Raw genomic sequence first — 22,043 nt, 5'->3', positions numbered from 1 at the left:
TTTGAACTGGAGAGTAGAAATGCCTGTCATTTCCTTTCCTGAACCCCACTCCCTGTTTTAGGGAACCTCTCACGCTCCTTTCTGAAAGTCCACTCCTTCAGTCCAGTCTCCTGGGCGGAGGACCACATGACACCAATCTCCAGGCCAAACTGATTGGGCCACGATGACTCTTGCCACCCATTCTGGGCCAGCCTCTTTCCCAGGGATGTTTGAAACTCCGGAGACTCTTGTTAGTCTCCACTGGCTGTCTGAACTGTCACATGATATAATCAGGCTTGTGGGCAGCAAGGTTTGAAGGGCGAGTGAGACGGGGGTGGGGGTGGAGTGGAGGGGGGGTGGTGGAGGGGGGGGAGAGAAAAAAAACAAAAACAAAAAAACCAAACCAGAGATGGAAAAATGAGAAACAGGCAAACAAGCAACCTCAGAAAGGGTCTGAAAGGAGGAGCTGTTCTGGTTACTGAGAGGCTTCTCGTGTTTTCACTCTCAGGTGACTGTACTTTCCTTCATTTTGGCTCTATAATGAATCCCTAAATTACCCAACAACATAAGCTTTTTCTTAAGCTTGCTGAGGTGGGAAGTAGTTCTTACAACCAAATCATTCCTAAAACCAAATAGATGGAAGAGGAAGAAAGGCTTCTTTATCAGGTAAAGGCACCAACCAAAGATATGGTGGTAGAAGGAAGAATATGCCATGTAAGACAACATAAGGGGAAAAGAGAAAATTAAAATGGATTATCTGAAACATATGCCAGATGATAGAAATCTTAAAACTAGAGATATTTGGTATTGATGCTGTCATTGCTAGGGACTATATAGCTTCTGGAGCAGAGAAAATTTTATCACAGAAGTGGTATTTTTAGGATCATCCTGTCAGTGTTATGTAGGAAAGAGAACTCTCAAGTCAGGAGACCAGCCAGAAAATTATTGGAGTAATCCTGGTGTGAGATGGAAAAGAAACTGACTGGAAGTTCATTTTAAAGGAAGAAATGACAAAGGAGGCTACTGAGAAATACGTCAACCAAGTAATATGGTGTACTTGCCAGCTGAGACAAAGGGACTAACTATAACTTATGATTCTACATAAGGAGCTATCTGATGTTAAAAAATGTTTCATTCAAGCCAACATCACAGTGAGAAAATATCCAAAAGATTTCTACTGTTTATATGCTTATATAATATTATGCTTAATATAAAATACAAAGCATTTTATATGGCACATAGCACAATAGCTATAATGTCGGAATTATGCTTAAGGCTGGATGAACAGGCACTATTAAGAACATTACAATTAAAGAATACTTATGCAATAGCCTTGAGACTCAAACCCAAATTATAATTTACCTATAGTGGAGCATGAAATTGGCTGTGCATTGCTATTGCCTGCTGAAGTTTCTCTTCCTTGGCTCTTCTACAGTGGCAAATCTAGAAAATAAATTATTTAAAATACCAGTTACTTTTCCAAAGGTGTGCCTATTACTTCCTACATTATAACAGAAGTAAGAGTCTTTTAACCTGTTGACATTATTTCAAATTTTGAACGTTTAAGGTAGTATACAATTCCTGAGAATTTAAGAATGCAAAAAAAATTTAATTTTGTTTAGAAGATAGCCTCTGTCTGCAAACATGCAGAATAAACACTGATCCTTTATATCAGTTCTCTGATTATATAATTTCAAATATCTGTGTTTCAAAAATATGGAAATAAATTCTGCTACTGTTAACCAGGGAAATTAACAAATACAAACTTCAAAGCACAGAGATATAGTATTAAAGAATAATGGACCAGACATCAATGCCTTACGAATGCTATAACCATAGGTAAGTCATAACATCTCTGAACTTCAATTTTCTCTCATGAAAAATGGGGATGATAAAATCTGCCCCACCTGCTTTAACAGGAGAGAGCTACAAGAGAATGTACATTTTATAAAGTTTACTAACAAAAGATTAATTTTAAAATGTGAGGTTTCAGAGAAATTACGTAAATATTTTGGACTCCATTAAAAGGCAAGAAACTATTAAGCAGACTTTTTGGGTTTTTCTTTAAATACAATGGAGATATCAGAACATAAACTGTTCCAGAATGTTCTCAATAATATCTTAAAAATTTATTTTATAATCTTTATAGATATTCTCTTTAAAAAATTTGTAAAACAGGTTATTAAGGAGTATATTACAACTATGAAGACTAAAGCTGACTTACCAGCTTTATTACAGAAGGACACAGATACTACCAATTCTGAAACAGAACTATTACTAGATTTTACCTGCTTGTGTACTGAAGACAAGCAGGTTTAAAGTGATAGTAAGATGTTGTTATCATTTTCAATATAGGCTTTTCAGATTCCTCTCATAGCACACCTCAAATTCAGTGAAGTGCTGATGTTTTTTATTCATAGTATATGTAAGTAATTTGATATTACACTGTTACTGGTCCTCATCTAAAGAGCATTACATACTGTTCTCTTTTCCATGAAGCTACTGAGAAAATCATCTATTTCAGTTTTTCCCTCCAAGAAATCTTCAGCAATATTATCAGATTCTTCCTCAGCTTCATGTGCAGCTACTTTCAATCTTGCCTGCAGGGCACTGGCACTACAGCTCTGAAAAAGAAAATCAAGCACGATATTAGTTTATAATACTCAGAAAAACTCCTTAGAAGGAGAGGAAATGAGGTAGAGGTATGGAGAAGCAATTTGTCATATGTCTCACCAAGCTTCTTTGTTGAGGAAATCTGCTACTTTATAAGGCCCCACCTGGGTCCTCAGCTTTTGGATAGGGGTAGATACCTAACACAAGAGAAACCCATCTGCTGGCTGAAGACTATTAAATGAGAAAAACTTGGAAAATCATTGTCCTCTCAGGGATTCTGGTATTAAGTCATTGTGATAGATGCCCCCAAAGATGACCACTAATGATCCCACCCTCCTGGTATTCCTGCCCTTGTATAATCCCTTCCTCTTAAGAGTGGGCTGGACCTACAATGACTCACTTCTAATGAACAGAATATGGCAAAAGTGATGGAATTAAATTTAACCAAAGAGGTGAAAGACTTGTACACTGAAAGCTACAAAACAGCGCTGAAAGAAATTAAAGACATAAATAAGTGGAAAGACATCATATGTTCGTGGGTAGGAAGAGTTAGTATCATTAAGATGACAATATTAACCAAAGCAATTTACAGATTCAATGCAATCCCTATCAAAATTCCAATGGCATTTTTTGTAAAAATAGAAAAAAAATCCTAAAATTCATTCTCTCAAGAGATTCCCACATAGCCAAAATAATCTTGAAAAAAAACAAAGGTGGAAGACTAATATTTCCTGATGTTGACTACTGTGAAAAGCTTCTTCAACATCTACTAAGCTCTAATGTGTATCTAAGAGTATTTCAGTTGATTCTCCCAGATTTTCTGTGAAGGAAGACTGCTTAAATTTGACTTCTAACTTGAATACTTTCCATTTATATGATCTCAAGGAAGTTATTTAATCTTCCTGTGCTTCAGTTTCCTCATCTATAAAATGTTAAAAAATAAAAAAAGAAAGAAAGAAAAAAAAAGTCATAATACCTACCCCGTAGGATTTGGTGTAATAATGGGGCAACGTGCATATGTAAATAGCTTTGGGCAGTGTAAGACACACACTAATTATGCAATGTGAGCTCTTTTTATTTCTTCCTCTTTCATGTTTTATTATATTGGCTTTACCTTACAAAACTCCTGATTTCAAAAGAAATAGAATACTATTAGCTATGATGATGGTTATGGGTATGAGATATAAAGATATGTCCTCCATTCCCTTTTTATTTTTAAAGATTCATTTTTTCAGAAATCTAAGTTGAATTTTATAACATACTTTTGATTGTCATATAACTTGATTTCTAGCATAAAACCTATTATTTGTAGTAAACTATACTTTATACTTTTCACGTATTATACTTTTTAATTTGCTAACTTTCTATTTGTACCTAAGCTTAAAAGTAAGTCAAGAATTAAAATTTTTTGTTGTTAGGGTTTATTACAGGGGTTATAGTGGTTTCACAATTTACCTGGGAAAGTTTTTTCTGGTGGCTTTTCATATTTCTCTGTTTTAGAACCAGATGTGCTCTTACATGAAAGCAAATGATTTATAACGCATCCTGAGAGCCACTCATCTACATTTAGAGGTATCATGCCTTAGAATGTCAGACACTTGATAATAATGAAAGTAACTCACACACATTAAGATTAAAAGTTTTTAAGGGAAAGGAAAAGAACTAAACAATCTCACCTCACTAAGTTCATGCTGCCTCTGCATCTTCTTTTCAAAAGCAGACTTCATTTGTGTAAGTAATTCATACTAAAGGAGAAAATTAAAATGTCAATTTATTCTATCTTTAAATTATATAAATTTCTTCAAAATGATTTCACTAACTCACCTTATCTAAAACAGTTTGCCTTTTGGCTTCCAAACTGGGCTCCAGAAGGAGATTTTTCCCTGTAAGATAAATCCCTGGTTTATTTCTAGGTAAAGATCACATTTTTCTCAGGAAATTTGAATTGAAGTAAGAGAAGACATACTTGCTAGTTCCTCAATACTTTTTACTAAGTCATCCTTGTCAGTAATAATTTTTTTGAGTTGAGGCAAAGTTAGAAACTGTTCTAGTAATATCTCCTCTTGTTCATTCATATCTGTGAGTTGTGACACACTAGAAACACAGAAGAAAAAGTACGCTGTTAATGAATGTCAGTCATCAGGTTTTTCTCCATGATGATAAATATTCCAATTTTTAGTTTTATTCAGTCGATAGAGTTCTATACACATAAGAAGGCCAACTGTAACCTTAAAAGCATATAAAACATCAACCACAATGGAACATAAAGTAATCTGTAATATGTTCTTGACAGAATCTGTAGAAGTGAATCCTGGTCTAATGGATATATCGCTATACCTAACTTTCTTTAACACATTGACTGCCACACACACAAAAAAAAAAAACAGAAACTTTTCCTTGAGGCCACAGTGTTTTATCACGAAAACAGAATAAAAACTTCAAGTGTAATTTAAAGGTAAACATAAATAGAGAAACGAGATTTATTGACTTCTATTCATTTAATCCACCTTTTTAGAATTAAACTGTCAATCTTAATTGTAATAATAAGAACATAAACAAGTAAGATTTTATATATGCTTCACGTGGCCCCAGGGTCAAAACTAGAGTAAGTTAAATACAACCCTCATGGCAGTCAACGTGTTAAAATTACAACTGTGGGAAGTATTTGCACTTATACAGTGACCTGAAATTAACAATAAAGTCTACTTAACTTGGGTAAAGAAAAATGCATGAAAGTAGGGCTCTCCTAAATTCAGCTGAGGAGAGCATTAATATTGCTAAATATTTTTTTCTTGTTCTTAACTGTTTAATTTAATTGCTTTAGAACATCACTTATTTCTTGAACGTCCCTGATAGGAACCAGCCTTACTGATGTGTAATATTTAAGCTATTTATTTCTTCCAAGCATAAAGTTAAACACATTGGTAATACAGTAAATTCAAAGGAGTAAGCATTAGAAGATGCTCTTCCTACTCCTTTTATTGTATGTGATGACAGGAGGCAAACAGAATTGTAAAAAGGCCAGAGTAGTTACTACTGTAACATTTTGGCTTGTGAAAAACTTCTGTGGGAGATTGTTCTATCTACTCAGCTTTAGACCAGGTCAGTACCTGATTCCAAGGGTATGTTGGCCAAAATGTAGCCAATAAAATCTCCCAAGACTCTACAAGGTAAGTAGTCTCTGCTACTGTGCGGTGTCAAATTACCACTGTGCTACTAGACTGTGCATGAGCAGCTGTAACCTCCGTGCCCATTTAGCTACTAGATGTATGGCTGTCACAATAAAAGACATAGATATGTATATGTGTGTATATGTATGTCTGTGTACATATATTCATGAAATTATTTACATAAAAAAAAAATAATGGAAGGCTAAACCAAAAACAAAATGGTATTTGTAGGGTGAAAGAGAACACTGGACGAATGTGATACAGATGGAAGATAAACCTTTCTGAATGTATCTTAGTTTTGACTTCTGAGCCTTATAAAAACATTAGATAATTTTAAAATAAATAAAAAAAGAAAAAAGCAGTCTCTAAAATTCAAAGCAAATAGATTACTTTGAAAATCAGTGAACTTGTTTTTTCTAAGTTATATAATCATCCAGAGAAGAATTATTTGAGGAGACTTAAAAAATCAGTATTTGGCTATACATTCTGGTGTGATATATCTTAAAAACAAAAGAACTATAAAAAACAAACAAAATAGTATTGTTATTTTGAAACAAATACAAGTGCCCTTCAGAGACACGGCTGGCTCTAGGTCTGGGAGAAGACATGTTCCTGATGAGCCCACGACATCCTCATTTCGCCAGAAATGATACAGAAGCCATGCTGACCTTCTAACCCCTCAGAACAACTTCCGGAGCTTATTAGTGCATCAACTCATTATTGTGAAAATTGATAAATAAAAGGGAAGAAATCAAGCATTTATCTTGCCTTTCCTGTTTAAAGTATATTTCAGTATAACCAAATATGCAGATGATTAAGGAAAGTTTTTCTTCTGGAAGTAGGAATGATAAAATCAGAAAATCACATTTGCAACCATTAATCAATTAACGATGGCCAATGATTTTAGGTGCTTCAACCTGATATACTCTTAATGTCACTAAAAATAGGACAAGCAGACATCATTGCTGCCTTATATGATATAATAGGAAGTATGCACTAATCGTGACATAAATATTGGCAAAAGAACTGAACCAAAATCTAATCAAGACTCTAGTTCTAACCATCAGCAACATAAGATATGGGAAGCAGAGAAGCATCTTCAATGGTACCACAAAGATGCAATCAGACAAAAACAGGATATGGAAAACTCAATAAATAATAATGTGTGTATAACATATGTATGTGTGTATGTGTCTATGTATATACGTGTGAATGTATACATATATGTGTGTATGCATGTGTGTGTGCCAACTATGACAACTATGACAACCACAATTCTGTATAGGAATAGTGATGATTTTAAAAATCTTTTTATTTAACATGAATGTGAAATGATGATCTGGTTTGTACTTACAAATAAAATAGAAACACCACCAACTTTACTCTCCAAGTTTTTTACCTTAGTTCTGAGAGTTCTGGAAATGCATCAGGGACATCTGGCATCTTGTAACCAAAACCATTTTGGCTTGTCTAAAGAAAAGTTTTAAATGATATTAAACGTAAGTCATCTTTTTGACTGTTCCCATTTACTTATAAAAGCACTTTTTAGTGTACTATATTCCACAACTGCTTTCATTACGACATTTTCATCTTCACACTTCATGTTGTTCTTACTCTCCCCTTCTCCCTTCAGTATATTTTTTTCAGTGTAACTTTGTACATACACAATTTATTTTTTTAAAACCTTTTTGGTGAGGGCCATGCAAGTACCTGTATTAGTTCTCTTTCTTGGGCAAAAGTACATGGTTGTAAAATAAATAAATCTCTTAAGTGTATTTGTGACAGGTGGGGAGAATTATCTGTGGTTTTCATTAATATATATATTTCTCAAGTGAGAGGTATTAAACATAGAAAAACTTAATAATTTGGCAATAGTCTGAATAGTTACAAACCCAAGTTAGATGAGACATAGGGCAGATGAGGAACAGAGTATCCACTGTTCGAATATATGAGACTTTTTATACCTGAGGATATCTGAAAAGTTCTCTTGTAATTTTGTTTATACTACTAATTGTAGCTCACAACATTCATTAACACAATAAAATGAAAGGTTTTGGATAAACAAAGTCCACTTGGCTCTATATATTCTAAATGATTACAAACTCTGAAATTACCAATGTTGGACATAATAAGCTTCCATAACATTTGAGTATTACTAGGGGTGATATTCACTAAGAGTTAAAATTAAAGGTTTTTAAATCCTTTTACGTGTTTTATGCACAAAGTATTAGTCTCTCCCTTAGTAACACCCCACATGACAACAGTACCAGCTTAAAAATAGACAATTTTTTAAACCAGTGGGATGCCTGAAGCCTTTAACATGCTTTAACAGACCCACCATAATCTGACACCTGCTTCTACATGATCACTTCTTGTGCCTTTGCCTACATCCTATGTGGCAGCCAGAAGGATCCATGAAAGGTAGCTTCACAAAAAAGCCATCTGGTTTATACATCAATGCCTTTGTCAATGTTACTGCCTCTTACAGAATGCCTCATATAGCTCCTTGTTATCCTAGCAAATTCATAACCATCTTTCAAAATCTGGCTTCAAGCATAAATTCATTCATTCATTTACCTGTCTTTTACTCAGCACCTACTGTATGTATATATCAAGCATGGTTTGAGACACTAAGGATAAAGTGGTGAAAAAAAAATCACATTTTTTGTAAAGGCATCTTACTCGTTCTACCTTGGTTCCTGGGAGCACTGACAATTCCTTTAACTGTGTCTCTAACAAAACTCTAGACTGTCTCTTCTACTCCACTAGAAGTTCTTTATTTGCAATTATTTGACTATTCGTTGGTTACCTCTCTGAGTTTGTTGAGTTGAAAAATTTGATTTAATCTTTTGAAATTTTGTGCCCAACTTAGTGGCTGGCAAAATAAGGCATATAATACATGTTTTTTGATTGAAAGAATGTTTCAATAGTACAAAACATAGGTAACTGAAGACACCAACCAGAGCTGAAGCATCTGTTGTGGGAACAGGTAACGGCAGACAGGAAAGGACGCCGAATGAAGGAGCAGCTGGCTTGGTTGTGGTAAAACTTGTTGTTGAAGAAGAAACAGTGTCAGCAACAGATAAAGAAGTGATATTCCTATTAGCTTCTTGTGGGGGAAATGGAGGAAGAAATGGAAAACCCTGAGAAGTGGCATAAGGAGGCATCCCACCTGGGTTATTGTACAGGCTGAAGAGAAAAAGAGAATGATCATCAGATTAGGTTTTAGGGATAAAATATGTAAAATTACTCCTAAATTGTTCTAAATAACAATGGTCATGCATTATAGATGGACTTTTTAATGAATATATAATTATACTTAATAAAATATTATAATTAGATAAAATATGAAGTCCCCCAAAAAGAGAATAGTGATTTCTATGAAAAAGAAGATGAATGCTTTAGAAAGCATACAATTCAACTGCTCAGAGTAGAAGTGAATAGAAAGACCATTTCTGAATCCTGGTATCAATCAGTATGGCCACAGAAGGCATGCAGAACAATATTTAATCCAGAAAATCTATCCAAGTGGAGGCTGCCTAGTAGCTCTCTCTACATTTGGCAAAATCTGACTGAAAGTCAAGACTGCTTTTCTAGAAAATTTTAAAGGAAAATTAAATATACAGATAAGCTTCTAAAAACATTAAAATATTAAAAACAGATGCATACATAAACATGAATATGTATTAGAAAGAGTAGCACAGCATTATGTACTTGGGATTTAGTCAGAGAACAATGTAGTTAATATTTATTTTTGCAAGATAAGAAATATTTTACATTTAATATCTTTCCTCTTAAGTTTAGAGAGGCCAGCTATAACAGCTATTCAGAAGGCAGAGGTGGGATCATATGAGGCCAGGCATTCCAGACCAGCCTGACTTAAGGTTATATTTTAAATATGATACTAACTACTAAAATGTTTTACTTTGTACTGAAATATGTTCCAAAATGTGTAACGCTTAAACAATTTTTATGGCAGTACTATTATTTTATTTAATGGCACAAATTCACCTGAATTTTGTTGGAAGAAAACACTTGTTACAGACTTTGAAATGTAAACTATTGACACTAAAGTTTACATGGAAAAATAAACAAGCAAACATAGAAGAAAAAAGTCTGAAGAAGGAGGGTAAAGAGATATTAGCCCTGCCATTACAGCAAAACAAATTATAAAACCTTAATAATTAGAAAATATTTAAAGCATAGTACTGGTGAATGGATAGGTAAGCCCAAACACATATGGGATTTAGGATATAATAAAGATAGAATCTCAAACAAGTGAAAGATAGCTAGAACAGTCAATAAATAATGTTGAGACATATGGAAAAAAAAATTTGAGCCAGATCCTCAAATTTACGATAGTGTAAAAATCTAATGGATCAAGGATTTAAATGTTTTTTTTTTTAATCTTAAAAAATCTAGAAGAAATCATGGGAAAATTATAACTTTGGGATGGGAGAGGACTTTCTGTGATACCAAATTCTGAAATTATTAGAGAAAATAATGATAAATTCCACAACATTTAAAAAAAAATTCTACATGGTAAATCTGGGGGAAAACGTTTGAAACTCCTCTCACAGACAAAGAGATAATTTCTCTAATATAGAAAGAATTCATAAAAAGACTAACAACCCAACAGCAAAATGGAGACTAGGATATTATACACGGGACAGAGAAGGAAGAAAAAACATCTCTAACGCACAGGAGAAAATGTTCAATTTCACTGTTAGTAAGATAAATACAATTAAAATTATAGTAATGTATCATTTTCTTCCAATCAACTGGCAAAGATCCATTTTGATTACATACTATGGGGAAATATGCATTGTGTACAGGAGTAGAAACTGGTACCATTACTCTGAAGGGCAATTTGTAGTATTTGTCAAAATTACAAATGTGCATACCAGTTCTAAAATTCAACCAACAAATACGCTCACATTTGCGTAAGATACTGTTTTTAAGATTTACTGTAGCAATGAGGGTAATGAAGAAGGGTGGGCCATTTAGGAAAGATCAGAAACAATGAAAATACCCATCAATAGGAGTCTTGCTAAATAAACTATAGTACATCCATAAAATGAATACTTTGTGGCCATAAACAATAATGAGGAAGTGCCTCAGGTACTAACATGGAAAACTTCCCAAACCATACCATTTAGTGAAAATATAAAGCAAGGAAATAGTAGGCTATCATTTGTGTAAAAAAGAGGGGGATAAAATATACATATATTTTCTTGTATATGCACAGAATATCTCAGGAATTATTTATACACACACCCAAATAACTCTGGATGCCAAGAGGAGAAAAACTAAGTTGCAAGGGAAGAAGTGACAGGGTGGCTTTTCATTCTACACTCCTTTATACTTGTTGAATTTTGAATCAAGTGAATATATGACCCATTAAAAAAATTAAGGTAAAAGTTTTCTAATAAGCTTGTTCATTTTAAAGGATGTATCATATTTATCCTAAAACTTTACTTTTATCTAAAGGAATCAGTAATATGTATGTGAATATAACAAGTTATTTAGAAACAATATGATCAACATGAGAGAATCTATGTAATAGTCTTAAAGTCTTAAAAATTCTGAACAAATCTGCTTTATTTTGAAATAAGTAGCAGATAAAACCCATAAAATAATCTAAGAAATGCATCAAATTTGATTTTTAATAATGTGCACTGTATCCTAGAATTTATTTGAAATGGGAATAAGTAAATTTGTTGGCTTGTATCTTCACATAAGGTGAGTTTATATCCAACCATATCCCTACAGAAGGTAGGAAATATAGTTTTTGGATAAAGAATATCCAAATTCTTTATCTACAAATAAAGACATAGGACTCCAGGAAATAGATAACAGGAAGGGAAAGATGAGGGGGAGAGGGCTGAACTGGAGGAGCTAGCTAGGAAGATTTCTAGACAGTGTTGAAGATGTCATCTGACTTTTGAACAAGAAAAAGTTCTTGGAAATTAAGTAGAAGGACTAGGAAATAAAGCCAAAAAATATCCTGGGAAAAGGAAATAAAAATATAAACATGGGCAATAAGAAAATCAGATACTTTTAAGAGCGCCAATATTAAACTTTAAAAAATTCCATAAAAAATGAAGAAAAAAAGGTGAAATGGAAATTACAACAGCAAAAACTTAATTTACTAGAAATGAAGACATGAATGATTAAAGGAGCCCATAAAATACCCAGCATATTGAAAAAGAGTAACAAGTTGCATCATCGTGAAGTTTCATAATAACAAAGTTTAAAAAAAGTTACAAAGGATCTGAAATAAGAATGGCATTGGAGGCTGGGCACGGTGGCTCACGCCTGTAATCCTAGCACTCTGGGAGGCCGAGGCGGGTGGATCGCTCAAGGTCAGGAGTTTGAGACCAGCCTGACCAAGAGCAAGACCCCGTCTCTACTAAAAATAGAAAGAAATTATCTGGCCAACTAAAATATATATAGAAAAAATTAGCCGGGCATGGTGGCGCATGCCTGTAGTCCCAGCTACTCGGGAGGTTGAGGCAGTAGGATTGCTTAAGCCCAGGAGTTTGAGGTTGCTGTGAGCTAGGCTGACGTCATGGCACTCAATCTAGCCAGGGCAACAAAGCGACACTCTGTCTCAAAAAAAAAAAAAAAAAAAAGAATGGCATTGGATATCTTGGTAACAGTGGAAGCTTACATATAAACAACAGAATAATACCTTCAAAATTCTGAGTGAAAGACCACTTCAACCTAGAGTTTTAACTGTACCAACTATCAAGTGTGAGGGTATGTTAAAGACATTTATAGATTTTTTTTTAAAGTCTCAAAATTTATCTTCCAAGCATCTTTGGCATATTGTATTTTCCCAAAATGGTCACATCAATATTTCTGGTCCCATATGCCTTGCCACTCCCCCATGAAGAGGAAAGCCTATTTTCTTCCCCTTAAATGTGGTCAGGACTCTGCAATTGCCTCAACAAACAGAATGTAGCAAAAATAACACTGAAATGACTTTCTCACAACTGGCTCTCAGGATGTCCACCCTTACAACCCCGCCGTCCTGTAAGGAAGCCCAAGCCACACAGAGGGGGCCACGTCTAGGTATTTCAGCTGACATCCCCACGTAAAGCCAACTGATGATGAGTAGAGCATACGTAAGCTCTCTCTAATGAACTTTGCCTGAATAGCAAAATAAATATGTTCATTGTTTCAAGCCATAATTTTGGGGGTAATTTGTTAGGCAGCCTTAGTAACCAGAACAGATTTTGGTACCTGGAAGGCTGCTATGACCAAAAAAAAAAAAAACAAAAAACTAAAACATGGGAGTAGCTTTGGGCCCAAGCAGAGGGGAAGGCTGGAAGTACCCTCACAAGAGTATGAAAGACTGAAGGGCCTCAAAGAACCCGTTAGCAGGAGCCTCACGGGCCTCTGAGTAGATGGTCATGGTAAGGGGAACTCTGTATCAGTGGAAAGTTTACCAACACTGCTGCTTCCTAATTACCTGAGGTTTGTTCTACCATTTGATGATGAAAGCACGAGGGGCAGCTACCTTGTTTGTCTCTTTAATTCACTTGTATGCAGATCAAGAGGAATTATTCCTGAGGAACACACATGAGAAATCTCACCTGTACCTGAAGTTGATTTAGACGATGAAACACTGAATCAGGCCTGATTCTGTAACATGATGAACTTTGGAAGTTCTTGGGGGAGGGGCAGAATGCATTTTTGCACATAGGAAACAGGTGAATTTTTGTGACCAGAAGAGCTATGACAGATTGTATTTTCCAAAATGGCCACAGCCAGATTTCCAGTCCCACATGCTCTTCTTGAACTTTGCCATCCCATCGAGAGATGGAGCCTATTTCCCCTCTCCTTTCAATCTGGGTGGGACTTTCTGACTGACTTTACAAACAAAATGCAACAGAAATGATGCTCAATGATCTCCAGGGCTGTATCATAAAAGGCAATACAGCTTCCACTTGGCCAGTGTGCTCTCTCTCCTGAGATGCTCGCACTCGGGACCCAGCCCACCAGGCAGTGAGGAAGCTGAGGTCACATGAAGAGGCCACATACAGATACATCAGCTGATACCCCCTGCTAAGGTCTCAGGATTCAGCCAACATTAACACATTAACTGCCAGGTGAGTTGTATTTGACTCATGCTAGTTTTGAGCCCGGGGCCTCATGAAGCAAAACTTGGGCACAACCCTGCAATTGGTTTGTGAAAATCTTACTTATTGATGTTCTTATTGTTATAATTAATACTGACAATTTAATTCTAAAAGTGTGGATTAAATGAATAGAAGTCAATAAATATCATTGTTCTATTTCTTTAGAAATTACACTTTTCTGTTTCTTTAAATTACACTTAATCCTGTCAAGAAAAACACTTTACCCTTATGAACTATTTTTCAAGTTTTCACGTTACTTTTTACATTACTAATTTTCAAGTTTTTATGTTACTTTTTTCTTGACAAAACACAGAAAACAATAAAAAATAAACTTTGCATTAAATTAGAAAAGGTCATTTTGTTTTACAAGTTTTTATTCTATTAATATTTTCATAATAAAACATCGTGGCCCCAAGAAAAAATTTTTTTTATTCCAGTGCGGAAGTCAATGTGTTAACTTCCACACATAAGAATTAAGTGAGCCTTCAGATGATTTCAATGCCCAGACTTCAAGCCACACCAACTAATGCAATGACTGGACCAAAAGCAAGCAATTGTCACTGGTCCCTAACCAAGCTACAGAGTCATAAAGAAAATACATGTTGTCATTATTTTAACCACGAGTTTTAGGGTAATTTGTTATGCATCATTAGTAACTAGAATATACCTTTAAATAGGAAGCTACTGGAAGACAGTAAACCAAGAAACCAGGAGATACATGGAGAAACAGAAAAACACAAAATCTAAGAAATGGAGAATCTGATACAAGAATCTGATACAAAGGGAAAATCCAGGATGACAAAACAAGAGAAGTTCCTGCATGATACCTGCACAACAGTCATAGAGGGTAACTCAGAATGGAAGGAAAAAGTGGAGCACTGACTACAAGGAAACCAAAAGCAACGAAACCTAGAGATTACCTGACTGGTTTGATGATGTGAAAAAATGGTTTAAGAGATATTTTTCAGAGCTGACAAAAGCTCTGTGGACATTTAAGAAAATGTGGAAAATTAAGACCTAAAAAAACAAAACCAATGGAAAATGGAGGTAATTATTAATTCTAGAAAAAAGCAAAAAATTAATACCATGAGGTAAATGTAACCATGGTAACAGAGTTGGCTCAGCAATGGAAATATTTAGAGAGTCAAAGTAATGAAAACACCAAATATGGACTTACATAAATATCACGATATAATTTCACTGGGAGGAGGAGGGAAGTTTTGTAACAGATAGCTAAAATCCTCATCTATTATAATAGGAAGTCAATAGATAATATTTACAATGAAAGAATCAAGAGATAGCAGTATGTTCACATTATTCAGAAAGATGAAGGTGAATATCAGAAGAAACAGCTAAAAGAAGAAAATAGTTGCCTCTGAAAAGTATGGATGTATTTGTGTGAAGGTGGGGATGTGGAAATCACAGGACTGCCATTTAACATCATTGGAATTTTTAAATTATATTTTGATTACTTTAATAAATTAAAATATATGAAAAAATTTTGTCATAGATATACTTACTATGGAAATGCTGCTGAAGTAGGAGCTAAAACTGGAGGAGTCTTCCAAAACTCATCCAACAGACTCTGAACAATTTTTCCAAGATCTGAGTGCATTGTAAACTAAGAATAACCATAATACATGATGTTTAAAATCACTTTCAGAAAAAGATTATAAAGTCACATTAGGAAAATGTCATTCGAAATCTTAACCCACTTTTGCAGGTCAAGAATTAAATGAAAAGCAAAGAATATTGTGTCAACTAAACATTATAGCAATCTACATCTAGCTTATAGCATTTTCTTACAGAATCAATACCATAAATATTCGGTAATTAATAAACCAGGTTAACAGTCCATTTAATCAATAATGCAGCTGAAATATTTCCATATTTCATCATTTACAATAATTTCAGCATTCAAAGGTAAATAGGAGAGTACATGTAAGTTACAGTCCTTCACATTAATCCACCATATCATATCCTAAGAACTTTAATAGTCTTAAATAAACATAGAAACATTTTTTTAAAAATTACTAACATAAAATTTCAAGTGCATTTCAGATTTCTAAAATATTTAGTAGAAAAGTAAGACATCTGTTATATTACTCTAAAATAAACTACACCATATACATACATTGTTTACTAATGGAGAGGTAACATATATTCCTTGTTTATCCATTAAATGATGTCGTATTGGTGGATAAACACTGATCACTGGTTTTTCCTGAGGAAATTGTGGAGGAAGCAGTCTGGTAAAGGCAGAGCAGATGAAAAACAAAAACAAAGATAACAAATGGTACATTATATAATCAAAATCCTAAAACAAAGTTAAAAGCAAATTAAATTTTCCCACTTTGATATGGATTAGTTAGTAATAAGTGCTCTATTATGGTAATAAGTGCTCTATTATGGTGGTTGAGTTGACTGAAAATATATAAAGGGTTACACTGTTAACAAGACAATATAGTCATTCAACTTAGTAAAACCTCCTTAATGTGGAATATGGACATGTTGAATTATAGAATATTCTTCACATGATGCCAATTAATTGCTTTTAAACACAATATACCAAGTTATACAAAATCTCAAGTAAAAATTAGATCAGGCATTTGCATCAGGTGAACCATACTAGCACAGTCTGGCTATTTACTAGACCACAGGTTCTGGCCACATAATTTCCTTGTGATTTTTCTACTTTTAAAATGCCAAGGCTGGGCATAGTGGTGCAGGTGTTTGTAGTCCCAGCTACTTGGGAGGCTGAGGTGGGAGAATCGATTGAGCCCAGGAGTTCAAGTCCAGCCTGATTAAAAAAAATAAGTAAAGTAAAAATAAATAAAATGCTGCCAAGAATTATTTCACTATTTATTGCATTGGTAAAGAGTAAGTGGACAAAATGGAAAATACTAGGATTGAAAAGTAGCTGTCATCATGCCTTGGCTCTATACTGCTCCCTTCTAAATGTACCAATTAATAGATCCCTCCCAACTTAGGGGTCAATCACATGGTTTCAAGTAAAGAACAGTAAATTCTCAATATGAAAATTTTAACCTTTTTTGAACTACCAGAAAACTAAGATTAATGAGTTAAGTCCTAAAAATGGGAGTTTACTGGATATAGAATCCTGTTTTCTAAATCTCTAAAGACTCAGAAGACTTATATTCCCAGAGAATTGCCTCTCTGTTTCCCTGTTGGCTCAGAAAACTATTTGTTGGCAGCACTGCTGAAAAGAAAACTGGGTCCTTGTTAGCCTCTCTTACTAGCTCTACCTGGGCATTTGATGAGAGAGAAAACTATTTCATTTACAAAGTTGAAGATTTTTAAATTAGTTTGGTAAAAAAGGCAATAAATGGCCTTTGGAGCTCAACCAATCTGGGTTTGTAACCTGACTAAATTATTTATCAACCACGTGTCTGTAATTTGCTCTAATTTGCAGGGCTGCTATGAGGATTCAAAACCTCATATGTATCAAGTTAACATAGTATAATGCTTGCACATTATATATTCATGCTTTCATTCAACTAGTACTTTAATAAGGCCTCTTGTGTGCAGGCAGTTTGCTAAGCAATGAGAACATGAAAGTGAACATGAAGGTGGTTCTTTCTTCAAGTTAGGTGCCTTCTTAACTGGCCCAAACACTTGCTCTAGCAGTAGCCACCTATTGCAATCTGAAGTAATCACTTAATTCTTTCACTCTGCAGACTCATAATTGCATGTAAGGCTAAACAGGTACTTCACCAATCACCTTGTCCAACTTTCTTTCCTTGTAACTTAAGTAAAAAACTCAGGTTTATATTTTTAAGCTTTAATTTTTTTTCCTTAAAAATAATTAGATCAAATCTAGCCTTGAACTTACTGGTTGATGTAGTGTATCTGTTGCTGAAGTCTGGAATATTATAACTTGTTTCTGATGTAAAGGTGAATCTATTTCTAATGGTTTTTCCATACATGATCCCTTTGTTTCTATTGTCATTTTTCAGCCTACCTCCAGCTAAGACTTTAGTGCCAATCACTAAAAACAATTGCAGTACTAAGGATTATTATTGTACCTGTTGCATTTCCTCTTTTGTGGTTTCTTTCTTACAGCAATATAAATTATAGTGATATCTTTCAAAACATTTCATTTCATTAAATTGTGCACCGTTTTATAAATTATAATTACTTGAAATAAGTTCACTTTAAACAGCTTACTTCTAATAATAACTAAGAAACAAAACAATAAAACATTTTTTTAAGTCCTATTCCATGAAAAAATAGGGTACAATTCTACTCACATATTCATGTTAATTGTCAGGTTATTTATGGTAAATGGCAATCTGTACTCCACATCTTTCTGTATTTCAGCTATACTGCAAGAGAAAATTAAAAAAAAATTGATCCCAAACCATTATTGTTAAAAACAAATGTTAAGTGAAACAGTCTACAAAAAGTACTTTATAAAGTCTTATCAAATCAGCAGGCAGTAATATTCCGAAATATCTGGGGGGAGGTGGATGTTGAGGTAAAGAGGTGAGGAAAAACCCTTGTATTAATGCTAGATTGATTTACTATCACTTTATCCAATTTATCATTAGTAGAAGCAATTGCAAACCTCTGGTTACTACAGGTCGGCAAAACATCTGGGTTCTGATTATAACTCTGCCACTATCCATCTATATAGACAACTGGGGAAGTCTGGGTCTTAAGAGTTAAACTTAAAATTCTGGATGAGGTGTCTCCTATAGTCTTATGACAGAGGCTGCTGACTACTTTCCAAAAACAAATATTCCCCTTCTTCCTAAGTAAGAAAAACCTGATTGTCTTATGGGTAGCAATGTTCTAGTCTTTCTTGTAGCTAGTTGTTGCTACAGACTTAAGTTCCAAACAGTAAAATATATAGGAAAGTTGCAGGGTAGAATTCTAGGAAAGCATTTTAAGGAGAACAAAAGGATAGATAACTGAGGCCAGTAATCCCAGCTGTAATCCCAGCACTTTGGGAATCTCACACCTGTAATCCCAGCACTTTGGGAAGCTGAGGTGGGAGGATTGCTTGAGGCCAGGAGTTTGACACCGGCCTGGGCAACATAGTGAGACATGTCTCTCTCTCTTTCCACACACACACACACACACACACACACACACTAGTCAGGCCTGGTGGCATGGACCTATAATCCCAGCTACTTGGGAGGCTGAGGTGGGAGGATCACTTGAGCCTGGTAGTTGGAGGTTAACAGCGAGCTATGATCGTGCCACTGCACTCCAGCCTGGGTGACAGAGTGAGACCTTGTCTCTTAAAAAAAAAATGGAATAGTCCATTTTGCCATTCCTGCCTTTCTTCTACTTGGATCTGACAGCCAGACTTCTTATAGCCATTTTGCACCATGAGTGACCCTGAGAATCAGAGCCATACACATAATTTTAGAGTTTACTATAAGAGCTCAAAATCCATTTATAGAGTCAAAATGTTGGCATTTTGTAGATTTCTGTAGCTGCAATATGCTAAGGCATAGCAGACTCCTGTAGAATTTTTTATTGCAACAGGTTAAGGTGATTTCCTTTTGCAATGAAGTTTAAATCTCAAATACCTACAGGATCTAGGTAATGCATGTGAAGGAAGGTAGTTGCTTGTAGTACAACAGGGAGTGGACTGCAAACTGGTAAAACGGAGAGTGCGCAGCCCAGCAAAGGGGTCAGCTACTCTTTAGCTTAAAGCAAATTGTTGTTATGTGAAAACTGTTGTCAAATCTTTTCATTTTAAAAGAAAAGGTGGAGGGGACAGGGTATAGGGGAAATCTTTGTGCCTTTTGTTTAATTTTGCCGTGAACATAAAACTATACACTAACAAAGTCTTTTAAAAGAAAAATTGCAAACCAATATTTTAATATAAAATCTCAATTTTTAAATGTTGGCAATGGATCCTTTTTTAAAAAATATGAGATAGGTTAAAACACATACACATATCCTCTCATTACAAATCTGTTGTGTTACCAAGTCTGTGTGGTGTGAGTCCTTACGAGCTGAGAGTCAAATCTATAGAAAGAAGGGAATAGAATTCACACTTTCTAAGAAGCCCATGAATTCAGGGAAGAAAGTCTTATAGGTGTAAGCAAGGAGTTAAGCTTAGCAGCTGTCAGGGGAGAAATACAATAGCCGACTCTCAAGAAAGTTAATAAGGCTTGGGCAATCGGAAAGAACAATGGAATTTAGGGACTGGCAGCAAAAGAAAACACCAAAACAATTTTTAAAGATTATGGAGATTGGCACTACTTATTTTTAAGAAATGTACAAGAATTAAATACAATAACAATGGACCTTTATACTACATGCCAGATAATATTCTAGGTTCTTTACCTGTATCATGCCTAAAACCCTTCAAAATAGGTACATTTCATTTATGAAAACACTAATGCTCTGGAATGGACTTGCTTCCTAAATGGAAAGTCATAAGTAGTCATGCCAGACACAAAGGAGTTACATGTACATTTTTGAGAGATTCATAAATAATAAGCTAGCTAGAAGCATGCAGGCTAAGAGGCAAATGTTTCAGGTACACTGATTCTATGCAGTGGAAAGAAGGAATGTAATTTGTCAAGATGTCTACTATGTGCCAGATACTCTTCTAAATATTTTACATATATCATTTAAATATCAAAAAATCCTGTATGACAGGAATCATAATTCCTGATGTTATGATGGGAACTGGAAGATCAGAGAAGTTGAGTAACCTGCCAAGAAGTCATATAGCTAGTACATGTTAGAGCTAGAATTACAATCCAGGACAGTTTTATTATAAACCTTTCATTTCCCTAAGTTGTACTGATTTTTCTGCTTCCATTTATGATGCTAAGTTCATTTTGCTTTCTATCTCTACAAGTGTGATTACCTTGAGAAGCCTGAGGAATCAACAGACTTTCACAGTTGGGCAGAGCAATGAGGAAAGCCATCCTCTCATTTCACTGGTCTAAGTCCTATAAAGGTTATACGACCTTCCAAGGTTGCACTGCCAGTTAATGACACATCTGTATTTCCCAACTCCTAGTTCAGGGCTTCTTTCATTATGACTCTATTATTTGTACCAGAGTGAAAAAGAAAAAAGCAATTCTGGTAAACATAATAACTCATGAGTTAGATATTCTTATTGAATATAAAGCCCAAATAGCACCAGAATTATCATGTAACAGATTACTATTGGCTGGGTGCAGTGGCTCATGCCTGTAATCCTAGACTCTGGGAGGCCGAGACAGGTGGATAGCTTGAGGTCAAGAGTTTGAGACCAGCCTGAGCAAGAGCAAGACCCCGCCTCTACTTAAAAAAAAGAAGAAAAAGAAAAAATTAGCTGGGCGTGGTGGCACGGCCCTCTAGTCCCAACTACAACTACTTGGTAGGCTGTGGCAGGAGGATTGTTTGAGCCCAGGAGTTTGAGGTTGCTGTGAGCTAGGCTGACCATACGGCACTCCAGCCTGGGTGACAGAGCAAGACTCTGTCTCCAAAAAAAAAATCACAAAAGACTACTAGTGAAATGAATGCAGAAGGTTATTATTTGTATAACTTTGAATTTACAAATAAATTAATTTCTTAATTGGTTAATTAAAATAATAATTACCACTCACAACATAGCTCCAGGTTGTTGTTTAGAGGTAAGGAAATAAAATAAAGAAGCTAATTAAGTTTAAATATTGTGAGAGAAGAGAAACTTGTATAGTTAGCATAGTCATGGTTTAGACCATCAATTTTTACTATTTTCTGATTATAGCAGCAATACAAGGAAATACTTAGCTTCACTTCTGAAGAATCTTTAGACATTGGGATTAGTGAGTCTATCACTTGGAATATTTTCAACTGTAATAAACTGAAAACTAGGGTGAAGGTGGCTCTCACAGTGAAGAGTTATTATCTTAAACAACAAATAGTACAGAGGCAGGGAGGTTCCAGAGTTGGTTAATTTAGCAGCAAAACATTATCATGGACATTACATCTTTCTATTTATCACATTCAGCAGTCAGCCTTATCTTCATTCATGATTCATGCACTTCCAGATGTCCCATGTAACAACGATATCCAAAATATAAAAGAGACATTTCTTCCTCCCAGACCTCTCTTTTTACTATTGAGAAAACACTCTGAGCAGCTTCCCAGCAGATTTCCCCTCTAATTCCAA

At 34.9% G+C, this 22,043-nt stretch overlaps 1 protein-coding gene across 3 annotated transcripts in view; it reads right to left on the bottom strand.

The window, feature by feature from the left end:
* VPS37A (VPS37A subunit of ESCRT-I) overlaps positions 1-22,043 on the bottom strand; it is a 28,117-nt gene that overhangs the window by 891 nt on the left and 5,183 nt on the right. For 2 of the 3 annotated variants that reach the window (XM_045535484.1, XM_045535481.1), the window contains exons 2-11: positions 18,181-18,255; positions 16,044-16,158; positions 15,430-15,530; positions 8,723-8,951; positions 7,162-7,232; positions 4,559-4,686; positions 4,417-4,475; positions 4,269-4,337; positions 2,460-2,603; positions 1,342-1,422 (exon numbers count right to left, since the gene is read on the bottom strand). In XM_045535484.1, the coding sequence (XP_045391440.1) occupies positions 1,342-1,422; positions 2,460-2,603; positions 4,269-4,337; positions 4,417-4,475; positions 4,559-4,686; positions 7,162-7,232; positions 8,723-8,951; positions 15,430-15,530; positions 16,044-16,158; positions 18,181-18,255 (1,072 nt within the window). Of the gene's footprint in view, positions 1-1,150; positions 1,423-2,459; positions 2,604-4,268; positions 4,338-4,416; positions 4,476-4,558; positions 4,687-7,161; positions 7,233-8,722; positions 8,952-15,429; positions 15,531-16,043; positions 16,159-18,180; positions 18,256-22,043 lie in introns of those variants that run through there. The other variant, XM_045535482.1, reaches the window with a different exon arrangement.

This window comes from Lemur catta, chromosome 22, assembly GCF_020740605.2.
Source record: "Lemur catta isolate mLemCat1 chromosome 22, mLemCat1.pri, whole genome shotgun sequence".
Lineage (NCBI taxonomy): Eukaryota > Metazoa > Chordata > Mammalia > Primates > Lemuridae > Lemur > Lemur catta.
Note: the sequence above shows the minus strand (reverse complement) of the source record. Positions and strands in the feature narration are given on the sequence as shown.